Source organism: Megascapheus bottae, unplaced genomic scaffold, assembly GCF_031878675.1.
Source record: "Megascapheus bottae isolate mThoBot1 unplaced genomic scaffold, mThoBot2.hap1 HAP1_SCAFFOLD_150, whole genome shotgun sequence".
In the NCBI taxonomy this organism is placed as follows: domain Eukaryota; kingdom Metazoa; phylum Chordata; class Mammalia; order Rodentia; family Geomyidae; genus Megascapheus; species Megascapheus bottae.
In genome coordinates this window covers 83,055-99,929 of record NW_028327281.1, presented here as the reverse complement: position 1 = coordinate 99,929, position 16,875 = coordinate 83,055, and the positions used below count along the sequence as shown (strand labels likewise).

The 16,875-nt window shown below is 34.5% G+C and overlaps 1 protein-coding gene across 1 annotated transcript; it reads right to left on the bottom strand.

Moving 5' to 3' along the window:
- Positions 1-885: 885 nt before the first annotated feature.
- On the bottom strand, positions 886-5,574 carry Rgs1 (regulator of G protein signaling 1). The gene is made up of 5 exons (XM_090327374.1): positions 5,386-5,574; positions 4,733-4,813; positions 4,090-4,151; positions 2,844-3,007; positions 886-1,873 (listed from the first exon to the last, which is right to left on the bottom strand). Exons 1-5 carry the CDS (start codon positions 5,520-5,522, stop codon positions 1,688-1,690), a joined length of 630 nt encoding a protein of 209 aa, XP_090183500.1. The 5' UTR covers positions 5,523-5,574; the 3' UTR covers positions 886-1,687.
- Positions 5,575-16,875: the final 11,301 nt, after the last annotated feature.

Below are 16,875 nucleotides of genomic sequence, written 5' to 3'. Positions count from 1 at the left end.
AAGTCATGGAATCTAAACTAGGCTGGGAAAAGTTAATGAGCAAGTGGTTGATGAGACATGGCTATATAACAGTGATCAACAGAATTTGGTTCAGTATAAGTCATGGAAATTTGAAGGCTGGTGGTGATGGTGATTACGTGTCACTTGCATTCATAAGTCACCAAAGCATGGAATTAAACCCATGGAATTGCTACTGTGGATTCGGTCTGGCAAAAAATTTAGAACAACCTTATTAAACCCTATCTACATATTAATCATTGACACTACTGTGGACCAATTGTTGGGCAAAGTTGTGGTGAAAACATAGAGAATAGTTTGTATAGGATTTGGTGTTGAGTAACACATGGGTCACAGGTACAAAGGGGAAATTCAGGTGTCCAGGGAATATTGCAATATGGACCATATTATCATACTATTGGTGACAGTTGCCAATTTGAGTGATTTGGGAAACACCTGGTGACCAGTAGGTGGCAGTATGGCCCAGGAGAAGGAAGCACAGAGTGTGCAGTCAGGCGCTGTGAGTTCTCTTGGTGTGTCCAGCCTTGGATGTCCAGCCTTAGATTATCAAATTATCTTCAGACTTACCGATGGGTTATTCTTTAGAATAGATTCTCACATTCTACCTTGTCAGTCTGGGCAAAGCTCCAAAATATGAGGCAGTTGTATGTCTTAGCATTCTGGGCGATTTGAGAGAGCTAGTGCTTTAAACTTTCTAAATCTCAGCTTTCATAACCTTTCTATGAACAACAAATGAAAAATACATCTGAGTTTTGTAAATGTTAACTTTAAAGTGTCAACTGTTAACTGAATTATTCAGCAGAATAGCTTTTTTCATCACCTACTTCCTCTTTCTTTCTTTCTGTCTTTATTTTCTTTCTGTCTTTATTTTCTTTCTTTCTTTCTTTCTTTCTTTCTTTCTTTCTTTCTTTCTTTCTTTCTTTCATTTTACAGATGTCATCAATTTCCTATCAGTTCCAATTTCTGGAACATTACGAAGTCCTATTTCTTTTTATTCTTGACAATAGTTTAGAGAAGACAGATAATTCAAACTTAATACATAAGATATACATTTAGATGTCTACTAGTATTACAAAGTAAGAAAAATATGCCAGGTTAACAAATAGCAATAAAATAGAAACAAACTATTTTCTCTATATTTCAATACAAAAGTCACATTTATTATTGACACTATGATAACTTACAGATATAATCTGACTTTCAATAACTCAAGTTATACCACCATTCTCTTCACTACGTCTAACTCAAAGAGACACAAAGCAGCATGAAATCTTTCTTTTCTGTACTAATAACAGTGGTGACTTGAAACACATACATTAAGGAGATTTCAGGAATTGAATACAGTCTTTATAACAAGCAGCATGAGGTCAGTGGAATTGAAAGCTTATAGCATGCCATAATCTGTCTTGGAAGTTTTCTTCACTGTTTCCTTACAGCCAGTTTCTCATAAAGAGGTCCACTGAAGTGAGTACCACCATCTCCATGTCTATTATTTATGCTTCTTCAAGTCTGAAAGGAAGCAACCATGATTTTTCATTCCGACCCATTTATTCTTTTTCTGAGTCTGTGGAGTGACCCAAACAAGCTGAACTCTTCATTCAGGCAGCTACTTGGGGACATACTCTGTCCTTGAGAGCATCTTTTGAATTCCCATCATCCTAGGATCAACTCATTTAAGATTATTGGCCTGAAGGTCACTTAGGAGATTTATGTAAATAGTTGATTTCAGGAACCTGGGATAAGAATCTTTCTCCATAAGAGTATATATGAGTTTTTGGGCTTCATCAAAAGATGTGGGAGTTGGTGTCTTAATCTTCTTAGCAGTGGATTCTCGAGTCCGAAAGTCAATATTAATCTAAAGAGAAATCATTGTTAATTAGTACATAGTTTCTATTTTTGGTAATTATTTTATGATTTTACTGAGCATTTTGTTCTATTTCTACAAAGTGATTTTATAGCCTCATCAATATCAATACAGACATCATTCAAATATCTGTTCTAAACTTAGCCCAGTCTAGATATGGAGAAGATAAAAAACAAAAAGGATAACCACACCCAAAAAAAAAGATTTTGATTTTCTTTTTTTTTATTGTAATTAGTAAAAGGGTTACATGATATTTGCCAGATAGAAGGTGCATTAATTCACATACATTGATACCCTTTCACATGAAGATTTTGATTTTCTTCAAGTTGGTTCTTGGTATGGTTGAGAGATGGAGATGAAACAAACAAAAAATAGTATCAGAATATTAATGCATACAAAAATATTGGCATGGACAATTAGGATGTATTTGAAAATAGGGCTTTTTCTTTTTTGTCAGTCCTAGGACTTGAACTAAGAGCCTGGGCACTGTTCTTGGGTATTCTCAAGGCTAGTACTACACCACTTCCAGTTTTTTCTATGAATGTAGTACTGAGAAATTGAACCCGGGTCTTCCTGCATGCTAGGCGAGCACTCTACCTCTAGGCCAAACTCCCAGCCCCACAGATCATATTTTTTGCTGCTTGCAATTTTAGGTATTATCAGGATTTTATCCAAAACTGAGATAAGATATCTCATTAAAGATTTCCTTCTATGAATTTCATCTCATTATCAGATCATTTCATAAAATAAATATTTTTGTTCTTCAGGCAGAAATATTCACAGATATTGAGAATTACTTTATCATTGCATAAGACTATTTGACTAACTCTAGAAATAAAATGAATATACTCAAAAGGGCCTTTCATTGAGATATGCATTGAGTTTTTTTGTTGTATTTTTTGTTGATGGTTTTCTGTCAGCATTTTACATACACACTGAAGGTAAGGAACTTAATACTCACTTGCTTAGCTGCATCTGAATGCACAAATGCTTTGTATATTTTCTGTGCCTTGCAATACAAAAGATCAGACTCAGTTTTCTTATAGTCTTCACAAGCTAGCCAGAACTCAATATTCTCCTCACTGAACTCAGACTTTAGAAAATTTCCAAAGACATCTTGACCAACTAAAAAGTGATTAAGATAATCAAATTAGTTAAGTAAAAAAAAAACTATTTAATATGACATCATTTCTTTCTTGATATACTAAGGTAAGAATTGGCTATTGCTGATATACCAATATCCTGATTGGTGGAGAGAGGTCTGTGAAGTAGTTTTATGTACAGAAGAAAAATCTGGGAGCAAATAAATTTATTTCTCAACCAAAAGCTGCTTAGTGTGGCTGTCAGTCTTTTAAATTGTAATTGGTCTGGCTGATTGTGATATGATGTTTTATTTTTATAATTGATATAAAATATTAGCCAGAGTTTGGAGTATTTCAGGCAAGCAAACATTCATAACAATAGTTACTAATATAATGTTAATACTCATGAATATAATTGCCTCATCTAATATATGTTAGATTAATATTAGGTCTACATATCATCTATGTATCTGGTATAGTGACTATGTTTGCTAGTGTCTTTTCATCTGCACTACTGAACCAAGTTCTAATCCCAGTGTCAAGAAAGGGTAAACTAATTTTCTTTATTTCCTCCTGTCATCAGAAAATATCTGAAGGCCTTAATGTACATTTTAAATCTTTTGGTTTCACTTGCATTAAAATGTTTAATATATCATCATGTTATACATAAGATATAATTGTTTATTTTTTCTCATTTCCCTTGAAATAGCAAAGGACTCTTTCATTGTATTTGGACACTTTATAACCCTAAAAGGACTGTCACATAAAAGTGAGATCAAAGTAAAGAGCCAATGAGTGAGGAGGTATTTATTGATTTAATGAATCATATTTTTATATTTAATTTCAGGCAGCTTTCAAAATGCAATTCACATATTAAGATATTTATTTTTTTAACTAGTGAACTTTAACAAAATCTTAATGGTGTCTACATTATTTCTGGGAAACACCTAGTACCTTGGTCATTTGTTTAAAGGACAGTGGTAAACTGAGTACTTTGTCAACAGTGGATGCAAGAGAGGCAAATCCAAATGCAACTTTCTTAACAGTACTCTACCTAGTACTAGTAGTACTCAATCTAGTAGGATATAAAGTTGAATTTAGGAACAGTCGTTAGTAGGTACTTACTTTGGTTTGCAAGGAGTTTTTCCAGAGATTGGGACCACTGGATTACTTCATCAGCAGAAAGTCTGCAAAGAACAACATTTATGTCAATTAGTAAAATATTTTATGGACACTCCAAATAAAAAGAAAATGACTACTATCTTTTCATAACCCCATAATCTAGTTCTACTAAATTTTGTTTTATTTGTTTTTCTGAAAAAGGATCTTACTATACTGCTCAGTTGGTCCTGGAATTCACTGTGCAGCCCACGCTAGTCTTGAACTCATAATTTGCCTGCCTCTTCTTCCTAAGTTCTGGGCCTATAATCATAGACTCATACATGACCAGTACTAATAATTTTTAATATGTATATGTTAAAAATATTAGAATTAACATAGTTTTTATAAAATAAGCTAGAAAAAAATTAAAAATCCCAATGAATAAAATTTCACAGTGTAAAAATAAGCAGCACATCTATTTATATTTACTAATACAATTATTACTACAAATACACTTGTCTTAAATTTGCATTGATTCTAATGTAGTCTAATCTTATTTGGCATGCTATCTAACCAAAAATCCATTGTATACATCTCTTACTAGCATAGATAGAAAATGCCTACATTGCTTTTGTAAATGATAATAATCCAATGAGTTAATACGTACATGTCCTTAGACTTGGAAGATTTCATTCCAGATTCGAGATGTGGTATCATAGATCTCAAGTATGCTCTCATGTCCATTCCACTGCAATAAAAGCAATAGTGTTTACTCATGTTTTCAGCAAATTACATTCTTTTTTTTTTGCCAGTCCTGGACTTGAGCTCAGTGCCTGAACACTGTCCTTGGATTTTCTCAAGGCTAGAGCTCTACCACTTGAGCCTCAGCACCACTTTCGGCTTTTTTCTATACATGTGATGCTGAGGAATCGAACCTGGGTCTTATGCATGCTAGGCAAAGCACTCTACCTCTAGGTCAGACTCCCGGACCCTACATTCTTTTTTTAAAAATAAAAAGACCATAAGATAAACATCTGCCTGGAATAAAGATATAATATATAATAAAAAATCAGATACTTTTTCATTATTAAAATAGAGCTAATTTTTATGAATATTTTTATGTTTCAGTATCTGGAAACATTCTCAACTTCTTGATTGATGGAATAAATTTTGCTATTTGATGCAACTACAAATCTTTCTTATAATTCATGGCACAAAATTTCTCTGATTTGGTTAGACTAAAAGCTCATGTTCTCTTCCCTTCGTTCTGAATCCTGACTGTCACAAAAATAATCCAAAGGAGATATTGAATGCACTTACAAAGTCTTTGGCCTTCGTTTTTGAGTTTTGTCCTCTAGAAGTGAATGACCGGTTTCCTTCAAGCTCTTTGGATTGGCAGGGAAGAACATTCCTGGCATTTTGTCCAGCCGTGGTGTGGTGATAGCTGCAGCTCTCATGGTTGTCTTGCAGTGAGTGTCTGTTAGTCTACATCTCCGCTGCTTTATATAGCGAAGGCAGGCAGACACGCTTGCTCTTCAAAGGAGTCTGTTTATCAAGTGATATTACCACAGACACTGGAAGTTCCTCCTTTCTTGGTGTGTCATGACGTGTATGTTAAAAAAAAATGCACACGCTGATGTCTTGTGGTGAAACAACCAAATGAGAGCAGGTCATTTGATTAAACAGAAAATTAAACTTAGAGTCTCACTAAGTCACACCACATGTCTCAAGCATACAATATTCTACGTTCAGTTGAGAGGGATTCTTTCTTCTTGAAAATCCCCTCTCTAATACAATGTTTTATTCAGTCCATTTATGGACACTGACCAATAAAGTTGTATGCATTTCAGTGCTGTGGATAAGCATGGACTATAAATCAAATGACTCTAATTTTTAAGGCTTTTTTTTTCTTCCCCAGATTGCTGTATAAGCAGACAGTTTTCATTTTACTTCTATCTAGTAGAAAGGAGACCATGAGAGCACCTTGATCCCATCTGTCATTCCCATTGCAGGAAATCTTCATATCTTCCTAGATGTGTGCTAAATATTCTACTGGTGACAGATGGATCAGTTGAAAGGGTCTATCATTTTAACAGTTAACAGGAATATAAACCAACATATCAAACACTGATTATTTATCTACTCCTACTTAGGAAATGAATGAAGTCCATTTAACCAAAAAATATCTATTTAAAATATGTAATTAATGCACAAATGTGGCATGACACATAGGTGTACAAATCCAAAACAACACCAGTATCATAGAAACAAAATTGTTCTAGGAACAACACAAATTTAATATGCTAATCAAAAAAATTGGACTGCTTAGGTGATGCCTTTCCCGATTTTGGCAATATCTCTGGGGATATACTGCCTTTCATTAAAATCAAGATAAAGTAATTGAAGGAACTCAATATCTAACTGTTTGAGTAGGAACATCAGTAAGCTCCTGTAGAATATATATATATATATATATATATATATATATATATATATATATATATATAGTGACCCGAAGACCTGGGTCTTCATGTAAGCACTCTTTCATCTTTCATTAGGTCAAACTCCCTGCCCCATACTGACAGTTTTCTGAGTATGTTTCAGAAAAAATAACCCTTTGCATTTTAATAAATATTCTAAGAATCCACAGATTATAGATTCAAAGAAGTTTGAGAAATATGTTTCTAACTGTTTAGAGAAATATGGTCTTTTGCATTCTGGTACTAAGTTTAATCTCAAGGCCATATGTTTGCTTGGATTGATAAATTTACCTCTAGTGACACACTTTCAGCCCAGATTCTTGCTGGTCACTTTGGGAACAGCGTCTCACAGACTTTTGCTTAAGCTGACAATAAACCATGATCTTCTGGCTCTTAGCTTCCTATGTAGTTAATATGACAGTTTTGACCTATAAGTGCCTAGCACGTACCCCCTTCAGATAAAGAAAATTGCTTCTAGAAAAAATGCATTCAGCTCTACATTAGAAAACTCTATTTTGCAAGAATTAGATATTTCTTTTACATATCAAGGAATTGCTTTAGGTACACACACACACACACACACACACACACACACACGTGTGCCCATACCACGGGAAAGAGCTTTTGAACATGATTGCAGTTATTGTATTTTGTGCTCAAGCATATAAAGGGGAAAAGGTGTTTTTCTGAGATCTCAATTGTGTGTTAAACCATGCTAACAGCCTAACATTACAACTACTCTTTCAAAGGCCACTTGGCCAGTCTAAGCAAAGCCTCCATGGGCCAGAGCAAGACTCATATGGCCCAGTTGTACCACAATGGCCCATGTCATGGGAGAACAGAGTTCAATTTTCACACATAGCATTGTATGGCCCTTCTTGGCAATTTTTTTTTGCCAGATATGGGGCTTGAACTCAGGGCCTGAGTCCTTGGAATTTTCTCAAGGCTAGAGCTCTACCACTTGAATCCCAGCACCACTTCCAGCTTTTTTCTATATATGTGATACCAAGGAATTGAACCTGGGTCTTTGAGCATGCTAAGCAAGCACTCTACCAAGGGGCCAAACTCCTGACCCCTTCTTGGTATTTCAAAATGACAGTCTAAAAGAGTAACATTACTGAACCAATGACTTAAGGTGTTGTGTTGAGGACTTTATAAATAAAATCAATAGAAAAAATACAGTGGCTTTCACAAGCCTTATTTTCATTGCTCCTTTACACAGTTATACTTAAGTAATCACATTGGAGTCCTGAGAAAAGTAATACTTCATTGAGTTTTAGTGTTGTCTGTGTTTTTGAGTAATAGTTTATTTTTAGATATGTTTCAAATAGACAGTAAAACAAACTGGACACACAACATTCCTTCTCTGTCTCATCCCTCCTTCCGAATACTCCATATACTTCCTGCACCATTTCTACTCAATGGGCTGCTTTTACTGCACTCCAGGAATCTGTATCATTGTATTCTTGTCTTCCATAGATGATAAAACAGTCCACTTGTCGTACTGCCTGTTTGTAGATTTTCAAAATGTACAATGATATATTTCTTTGTTTTTTAATCAATGATAATTTTCTAACATTACAGCTTTAAGCAGAAGAAGTGTCTCTGTCTTAAAAAATACCATATTCCGGGGTAGGGAGTTTGGCCTAGTGGTAGAGTGCTTGCCTAGCATGCACGAAGACCTGGGTTCGAATCCTCAGTACCACATAGATAGCAAAAAGCCGGAAGTGGTGCTGTGGCTCAAGTGGTAGAGCCCTAGCCTTGAGAAAATCCAGAGACAGTGCTCAGGCCCTGAGCCCAAGCCCAGGACTGGCAAAAAAATACCATATTCCATTTTTTTGGTGATTACTATTTTTCTTTTAATTTTACTCTTTTTTAATTTTTTAAAATGTTTTTATTGTAATTAATAGAAGCATTACATTATATTTGCCAGATAGAAGGTGCATTAATTCCATGTTAACGTACCATGTATCCTGGATCATACACCTTATATTATAGTTCTCAATTCTTATTGGGAAAATCTAGGAAATATTAATCTTTTCTGTAATGATTTTATGGTTTGTTTGTTTCCTTTCAACCCACCTACACAAATTATAACAGGGAATGCATTGTTACATTTACATTTAATGTTCCCTAAACAGTTGTATATCTTGATAAGATGAGTGAAATGTTGTGGATATCTGGAATAATTGAAAAATGAGAAATATGAGATTGTGTCCTTAGAATTTTTTCTCTTCTGGAACAGTCACTGATATTCATGGAGAATATAATCCTTTAAAATGAAATTTTTTGACTTAATAATTTTAATAACACATCCATCTTGGATCCATCTCAAGGTGCTTAAAATCCAAAGATGAATAAATGTCTACTCTAAGTGATTCAAAGTCTAGTGTAACAGATAGATTATTGAAGCAAATAACACAGTTGCCTTCAGAGAGGAAGGAATGGGGAATTAAATTTGAGATTCTGAGAAAGGAAGCAACTAGCTACTTCATCAACTTCAAAATCGAGTCAATTCTTTCTTTATTTGCATTCAGTACATCTTGGAAAACAGAAAAGGCAGCAAAGGGCTGGGAAAGTGTCTCAAATGGTGCTGTGGCTCAAGTAATTGAGTGCTAGGCTTGAGCAAGAGAAAAACTCAAGGACAGTGTCCAGACCCTGAGTTTAAAGCCCACAACCAACAAAAAAATGATGAATGAAATAAATAAAAGGAAAGGGAAGAAGGAAGCAACAAAGAAACAACAACAAAAAAAAACAAAGAGAAAGAAAAGGCAGCAATGAAAAAATTAAAGGTATGGAAGAATGGATCCTGTATAGAAAACTAGTGTTTTCAGATTTAAAAGTGGTCTGGAAGACTTTGTTCACCTAACATCATCACTCAATGGTTAGAATATACACAGTTTCAATATTTTATGGTGCTTCGTTTTCTGGCTAATGATTTTGGCTCACTGGTATCTCTTTTGTGTCTTCTGCAGACTCTAGTGTTGTCAACATTATTTAAACTAAACGTTGTGGTTTATCTGCAAAAGTTTCAAAGAAGGTCACAGTGGAAGAATTTTTCTACATGAGTGTAAGGCTGATGGGAATATCCTCATTACTTTGTATTCCCCCCCCCTTTTTTATTGTGGGGCTTAAACTCAGGGCCTCAGCTCTGTCTCTGAGCTTTTGTTACTCAAGCCTAATGTCTACCACGTAAAGCCACAACACCACCTCTGGATTTCTGGTGGTTGATTGGAGATAACTCCTACTAGGAGTGACTTCAAACCATGATCCTCAGATCTCAGCTTTAGGAGTAGCTAGTATTACAGACATAAGCCACTGGTGCAGGGTTTTGCTTTGTGCCATTTGTGAATGAGTAAAACACATCCACCTTGCTTATCACTTTATTTTGCAAATGTAGCTATCTGTTCATTTTTAAGCAAACTTCCGCAAGTTGGCGAAATGCAATGATCTTGGTAAATGAGCTGAACCAGATAAGAATCTAGTTTCTTTTTCTCACATTGTTATGAGAAACATATCAACAAAGAACAGGTCCTTTCTATAATTTGACCATTTATAAGAAAATGGCCTCTGTGATTTGCACTAAACTAGACTCATGTGCTTTAATAAAGCTGCATTCACTCCAGATCTTATTATCTAGTTGATAAGCTTTCAGCAAAAGCACCATTTTCAAGTCACTATTGAGACTCAAGAGCAGCAAAAAAATATTTGGCCTGCCTGTACCAATGGCTCAGACCTGTAATACTAACTACACAGCAGGCTGAGACTTGGAGAAATGAGAGTCAAAGCTAGGCTGCTTAGAAAATCCTTGATTCCATATCTAACTAGTAAAAAGTCTGACTTGGCGGTATGCCTGAAGTGGTATGTCAACTCTGAACAAGCAAACTAAGCAACTAAGAGTGAAAACTTGGGTTCAAGCCCAACATTTGTGAAACAATAATAAAGGAGCAATAAATCTTTGATTAACCCTATTTCTTAAGTGCTTATATTGTATTAGAATCATGTACATGTATTTACATTTACATGCATTTACATGTATGTACATTGAGCTGAAAGTAATCAGAGCTGAATCTATTTAACTGCAATCTGCAACTAAAATTTATGCAGAACTGAAGCATGTAACTTCTTATAAGTACAAATATATAGAAAATTTTGGGAGGAGAACAACAGAGTATTCTGTGATGTTGTCTTGCAATGATCTGTTCCAGAACATGAATACACAAGTCAAAGGATTCCAAGTCAGCATATATAGGTACTTTATTGAAACTACACAGTACATATTGGATGCATGAGGATACATGACAATGTGAACTTTTCACATGTCTAGTAATGCTATTCCATTGAATTGCCTTAGCTTTTACCAAATATTGAAGAGGTTAACAGTGACATTACTTTGTATTCACTTTTAAACATAGGGATGTCTTAGAAAAATCAATTAAGTTTCTCACCTTCATCTATGATTTCCCCACAAATGTTTTTATGTTTTATTTCCCAATACTAGGGTTTAAACTCCAGGTCTTGTGTTCCTGTTTGACTTTCTTTTGTGGCTAGTGCTCTTCTAATTGAGTTTCATCTCCACTTTCAGCTTTTTGCTGGTTGTTTAGAGATAAGAATCTTGTGGGTTTGTCTGTCTGGGTTGGCATTGATCTGTTGTCTTCAGATCTCAGCCTCTTGAGGAGCTCGCTTCATGCTCCTGAATTCAAACCCTGCAAATTATGCTCACAAATATATTATCTACATATAATGTCTACCTCCATGTCATGTCTAAGGTTTCTGTGTCTTTTATGTATTTATTTTTTTACTATGCATTTAGATGGCAGAACTATTGGACCAAGATATAGGCACTCTTAGCCTCTGCTTTTATTATTACTGTAGGACCAAGTAAATCACTGCTTTCTTTGCTTCATCTTTCCTTTGCAATGAGGTTTCATTTATTATTATCTTATTTGCTTCAGTTTTGAAATAAATAAAAATTTTAAAGCCCATAGAATTTTGGTGAAATACAAATCTGCTGTGTTAAAAAGGACTTTGAATTTATTTTCAAATAGTAACTTTGTCTATTGTGTGAGTTTCTTCAAACTGGCTATCTTTCTCTTGGAGCCAAGAGACTTTTGCTCCTTTTGGGCAAAAGTGATTTCACGCTAGCATTAGGATTAAATAGAAATTTTCATGAACAATATAGTTTCTCCTCCTCTTCTTCCTCCTCCTCTTCCCATTTTTTTTTCCTCATGGATTTTTTTCTGACAAGTTTGACTTCCAATCATGATCTACATCTCAGAGTAGCTTGCACTGCAGGTGTGAGCCATCAGCACTTGGCTCAGGTTGTTTTTTCCTTTGCCAAGACTTCTTTCTAATATTCAGTATGTTTGATACACTCTTCTCTCACTGATGCTTCACATTGACTGAAATGACGTTAGTTCTCTCTACCAGTATTTATTTTATGGACTTGATTTTGTTTTAGCTAGTTGTAGCTCTTTGAAGCAGCAGCTTAAGAAAGAGGGCAGATATATGTTCACAGATACTTATGATGAGGAAATCATAGATTATTCTTGACAAACTCTAATTTTCTTACAGATCTTCCAACTACACGCCTTCTCCAACTTCAGGATCCATTCCTATCCATCATTTACATGGATATTTCATATGTTCAAAGACAGTTATTTCTTATTCTTGTTTTTTTTCTCCTGATTATCTTGTATTATTTTTTTCATTGAATTATGGAAGCAGAAAAGTAGGATAATGCAATTGGTGGGCATCCAAAATTATAGGAAACTTACCATCCTGTTTTATCTTATGTCTCAGGTGATACAGAAGATCAGGAGTTATACATTTATAAGTTGCTATAAACTTCTGTTGTTTGCTTTGTAAAAATCAGCTCACTTTTTCTTTCAGAAAGTTTACCATATCACGATCCTTTTAAAGCTTGAAGGTTGTTATCTTCCTTTTATATCTTGCTTGTGACATTGTGGTGTTTCCTTATGGCTGTGACATTGTAATGTTTCCCTCTTATTGGTTCTGATTCGATCGTGTTATTAGCACATCCTTAGAGGAGGTACAATTTCTTGCTTATTATTTTGACTTTAGGTTAGAGAAACACTTAAAGCTTTATGCATTTATTGCATTCAATCACTTTGGAAATCAGTACAGAGCTTTCTCAAAAACTAAACATAGGATTACCTCATGATCTAAGAAGTTCACTATTGGGTTTTAAGCTACTAGAACAATGATGCTTGTAGCACTATTCACCATAGCCAAGATATGGAATCATCCCAGATGTTTGTGAATTGATGAAGGTAACTTGAATATGTATTATGTATACACAATGGAATTTTTCTCATCCATGAGAACAAATGCTATCACATCATTTGCAAAGCAATTCAAATACCTGGAAAAATAATGTTAATTATAAAGTAAGTCAGGCCTAGAGAGACAAATTTTGATGTTTTCCCTCCTATGTGGATGTTATAACTACTTATAAACTCACAAGTAAATGCATTAAGACATATGAAGTACATACAAGTGTATTAAGTGACATATAGTTGATTCAAGGGAGAAATAAAATAATGTAATTCCTTAAAAAGGCAAAATCAAATTTCAACAAATAAACACCACAAAATGGGTACTTGAAGAGAGCCAAGGGTAGAAGTGTAGAAAAATGAAGACAAGTATTGGACAATGTATTCAAGAATTCAAGGTATATCCTACAAAATTAAGAAAAGTAAGGGAGGGTTAGATTGAGAGGGATGGGTGAGAATGTTGATTAAAATGTATTTTATTGAAAAAGTGCTTTGTTAAATGCTAACTCTGTACAATTATTTTAAATAATAAAATAAATAAATTAAAAATAGAGAAAAAGAGAGAAATCAAGAATTGTGGTTCAATTTCAGTGTGAAAATATTTTGATATGTTTGCAGGCCATACCTTTTTATGTTTGAACAATACAATATTTTATCAACAATTTTTCCCCACCTGAAGCCAAGTTTCTCTAGTATACTACTACTTACTTGCTTAACTACTACTAATTATCCCTGTAAAGTTTTGGTTCCTACTCTAGCTAATGTGCTCATTGCTTCTTTGTATGATGTTAGTGCATTGTTTCCATTATTTGGCTCAATGTTCTTTATTGGCTCCTAGCAATTCCATCACAGAAAGTGTTAACCAATATTTAGCAAATACTGAAGTGGAGTTCCTGTAAACTACAAAATTCTTCATGCACATTTATTTTTTGGTATTTTCCTGCTGAGTATATTTGCTCTGATCCCCTAAATTACCATCTTTGACTCCTTAATTTAGGGAAGTTGCTGGAAACTACCTGTTCCTTACTCCAGTAAACTGCAATTATAATGATTCTACCATTTGTTTCAGATTTCCTACAGAACGTTGCTTTTTATTGTCTGATGTCATAAGAATCTTAAAATAGTACAATTTAGAATAAAGAAATTTTATTCTTGATGTCCCTTAAATTCAATGATGATATTTTTTGTAAGTTCTGGGCCTTGAACTCAGGCCCTGAGCATTGTCCTTGGGCTTTCTCAAGGCTAAAGCTCTCCCATTTGAGCCTCAACACCATTTCTGGCTTTTTCTATGTATATGTGGTACCAAAGAATCGAACCTGGGTCTTGTGCATGCTAGGCAAGCACTCTACCACTAGGCCAAACTCCCGGCCCAACAGTGATCATATTTTTGTGTTATTATTATGTTAATCTAATTAGTCTCTACCTGTAACTTCTTCTTGTTTTGGTATTACAACTCTACAGTAATCTGTTCATATCCATTTTTTTCATTTATATATTTATTCATTTGTTCATTTGACTACTATTTCCCTGTAAAAAATGGAATACCAGCAATGAACTCATAGTTTTGCTGTGAACTTGATCAAATTCCTTGATCATGGCTGGCACGCTACCACTTGTGCCTAAGCTTGTGGTCCAGAATTTTGCTGGTTAATTAGCAATTAAGTCTCATGGACTTTTCTGAGTGGACAGGTTTCAAATCTCCAAGCTCCATTTCTCAGTTTCCTGAGATGACATGTCTTGAGCCACCAGAATCCAATTTGACTACAGTTTTGTTTTTCAGATCAATCTTGTTTTATCTTGATATACTTACTGGTTAATATATTAATTGTCAAGTGACATCAATTTGTAGAATTTTATACTTGGAGTATTAGGATTTGTTGGTAGAGTAATGACACTTAAAAATTAGATATGGTTAATATATTAATTGTCAAGTGACATCAATTTGTAGAATTTTATACTTGGAGTATTAGGATTTGTTGGTAGAGTAATGACACTTAAAAATTAGATAATAGAAATGAATACTGCTTATACCCAGCCTCAAAGCCAGTTTGAAGATTACTAATGAATCACTACTAGAGAAACAGACAGGTTTGAGAGAAGATTTAACCAATTGTGTTAACTTCCAGACTACAGTGTCAATACCCTGAACTTGGTTAAGGAAGTGCTACTTTTAAGTTTGGATGCGTTGTAAGGAGATTTAGAAATTAACCAATATAATTGAATCACAGCTATTTTCTCTTCTGTTAATTATCAAAATGACACATTACAGATCCAAAAGTTGAATTATAAAGAATTAAAGAAAATACATAATGAATTTGAAAATAAAAGTTAGTGTAGGGCCAGAAGCATGGCCTAGTGGTAGAATGATTGCCTACCATGCACAAAGCTCTGGATTTGATTCTTAGGTAGCAAATACACAGAAAAAAAAATGGAAGTGGTACTGTGGCTCAAGTGGTAGAGTGCTACCCTTGAGAAAGCTCAAGGACGGTGCTCAGGATCTGAGTTCAAGCCCCAGGACTGGAAAAAAAAATCAGTGTAAAGAGACTAATTTCCTGTCCTGCCTCCTCAGATTCATCTTGAAAGAGACAGTCATTGAAGTAAGTGGTCTGGAACAGAATAATTGTTGGGAGATTTCTTGGTATGCTAATGTGGACAGCTCTTCATTTTTATTTCTTTTGCCGTGGGCCAATGAAGGAAAGGAAATCATACAGCAGGAAATGCTCTTATCTAAGCTTTAAAATTTGTGATATAAAAGTAATTTTATTCAACTAACAAAGGTAATGATAATAGCTGATAACAAGTATCAGACAGATATAGAATAATCCTAGATATTTTAGTTTATTTAATTTTTAACATAATCCTTGCAAAGAAATAGCATTATGACCAACCTTTCTAACAAAATATCAAAAGTAATAATAACCTAACAGCCTGACTTTAAAACTCATATTTGTCTCCGGTGTTATGCTTGCTTCTCAAAATTGTTTTGCTCTGTGAACAAGGCAGTCAAGTACTGCAAGGTTCCATTTCCTCTATTTCCTTTGTGTGTTGTGGATCAATGAAGATCACATTTGTTACCTAATACAGTGTGCCCTAAAGCTGCACTTTTGTACCTATGCTTACCACATGTATAAAGTTCAAAGTTCAGAATTAAAGCTCTTTAAAAAGTACATTTTAGGACAACTCTTCCTGGCAGCTTATCATCTACCAAAACTGCAAATTAAGCTATATTTCTATGTGTATGTGTATCTCTATGTCTATAATTATCATATAACATATTTATATATAAACTTTATCAACTGTTTTATTTTCTGCACACATTGTGTGTCGATGTGTGTGTTTTGTGTGAATGCCCACATATGTGCTTTACAGAGGCTCAAACTTAAGGCCTCATGAATAGTACACCATCACTCCGTCATGATGACACTGCTTCTCCTCTTCTCACAGAAATGTTTATATTGCATAAAGATAATAGTTTTGGCACCACATTAAATGCTTTCTCTAATTTTTGAGGATGGATCAGAAATTTTAGCTCCTTAGGTTCAAAACATAAATTCCAGAGCTGTCAGATTTGATTGTTAAGTTGCATGTCTCATTGCACATTAGTGATAGAAAGGCAGCCTGTGGGTTTAGATGTCAGGTTCATTTATGACAAAATTATTTTAGTTATGCTTTATAACTCTTAACATGAAATATATTTTACAGGCTATATTGTCTGTTAACCTAAGTACTTCAATATCTTATGGTGGAGCAGAATTTTTATGCTAAAGAGAAAAGATGTGAAAGGTCTTAGAAGATCTCAGTTGGGTGAGTGGCAGGAGCCCGGATTTAAGCACATTTTCCCAAAGCTGTTGCTGAGAACTTTATACACCCAGGGGCTTTCCAATTGAAAAATGCTAAAATCCAGTTCTGTGAACTCTAGGGGATTTCTGTATTTCAGCTAGAAGACCTGTAGAATGACAATTAAATCTTGGCTCATAAGCATCCTGTGTCAGTTTCTTTGCAGTACAGGAAATCAGTTTTTTTTTTAAGATAAG

What these genes read in the sequence shown, in the direction of transcription:
- Rgs1 (XM_090327374.1), bottom strand. Translation starts at nt 5,522, where the DNA reads ATGAGAGCTGCAGCTATCACCACACCACGGCTGGACAAAATGCCAGGA. An exon ending in AAAACTCCTTGCAAACCAAA is followed by an intron (nt 3,008 to 4,089) that starts GTAAGTACCTAC and finishes ATCACTTTTTAG; the next exon opens with TTGGTCAAGATGTCTTTGGA. An exon ending in ATTCAGATGCAGCTAAGCAA is followed by an intron (nt 1,874 to 2,843) that starts GTGAGTATTAAG and finishes ATTTCTCTTTAG; the next exon opens with ATTAATATTGACTTTCGGAC.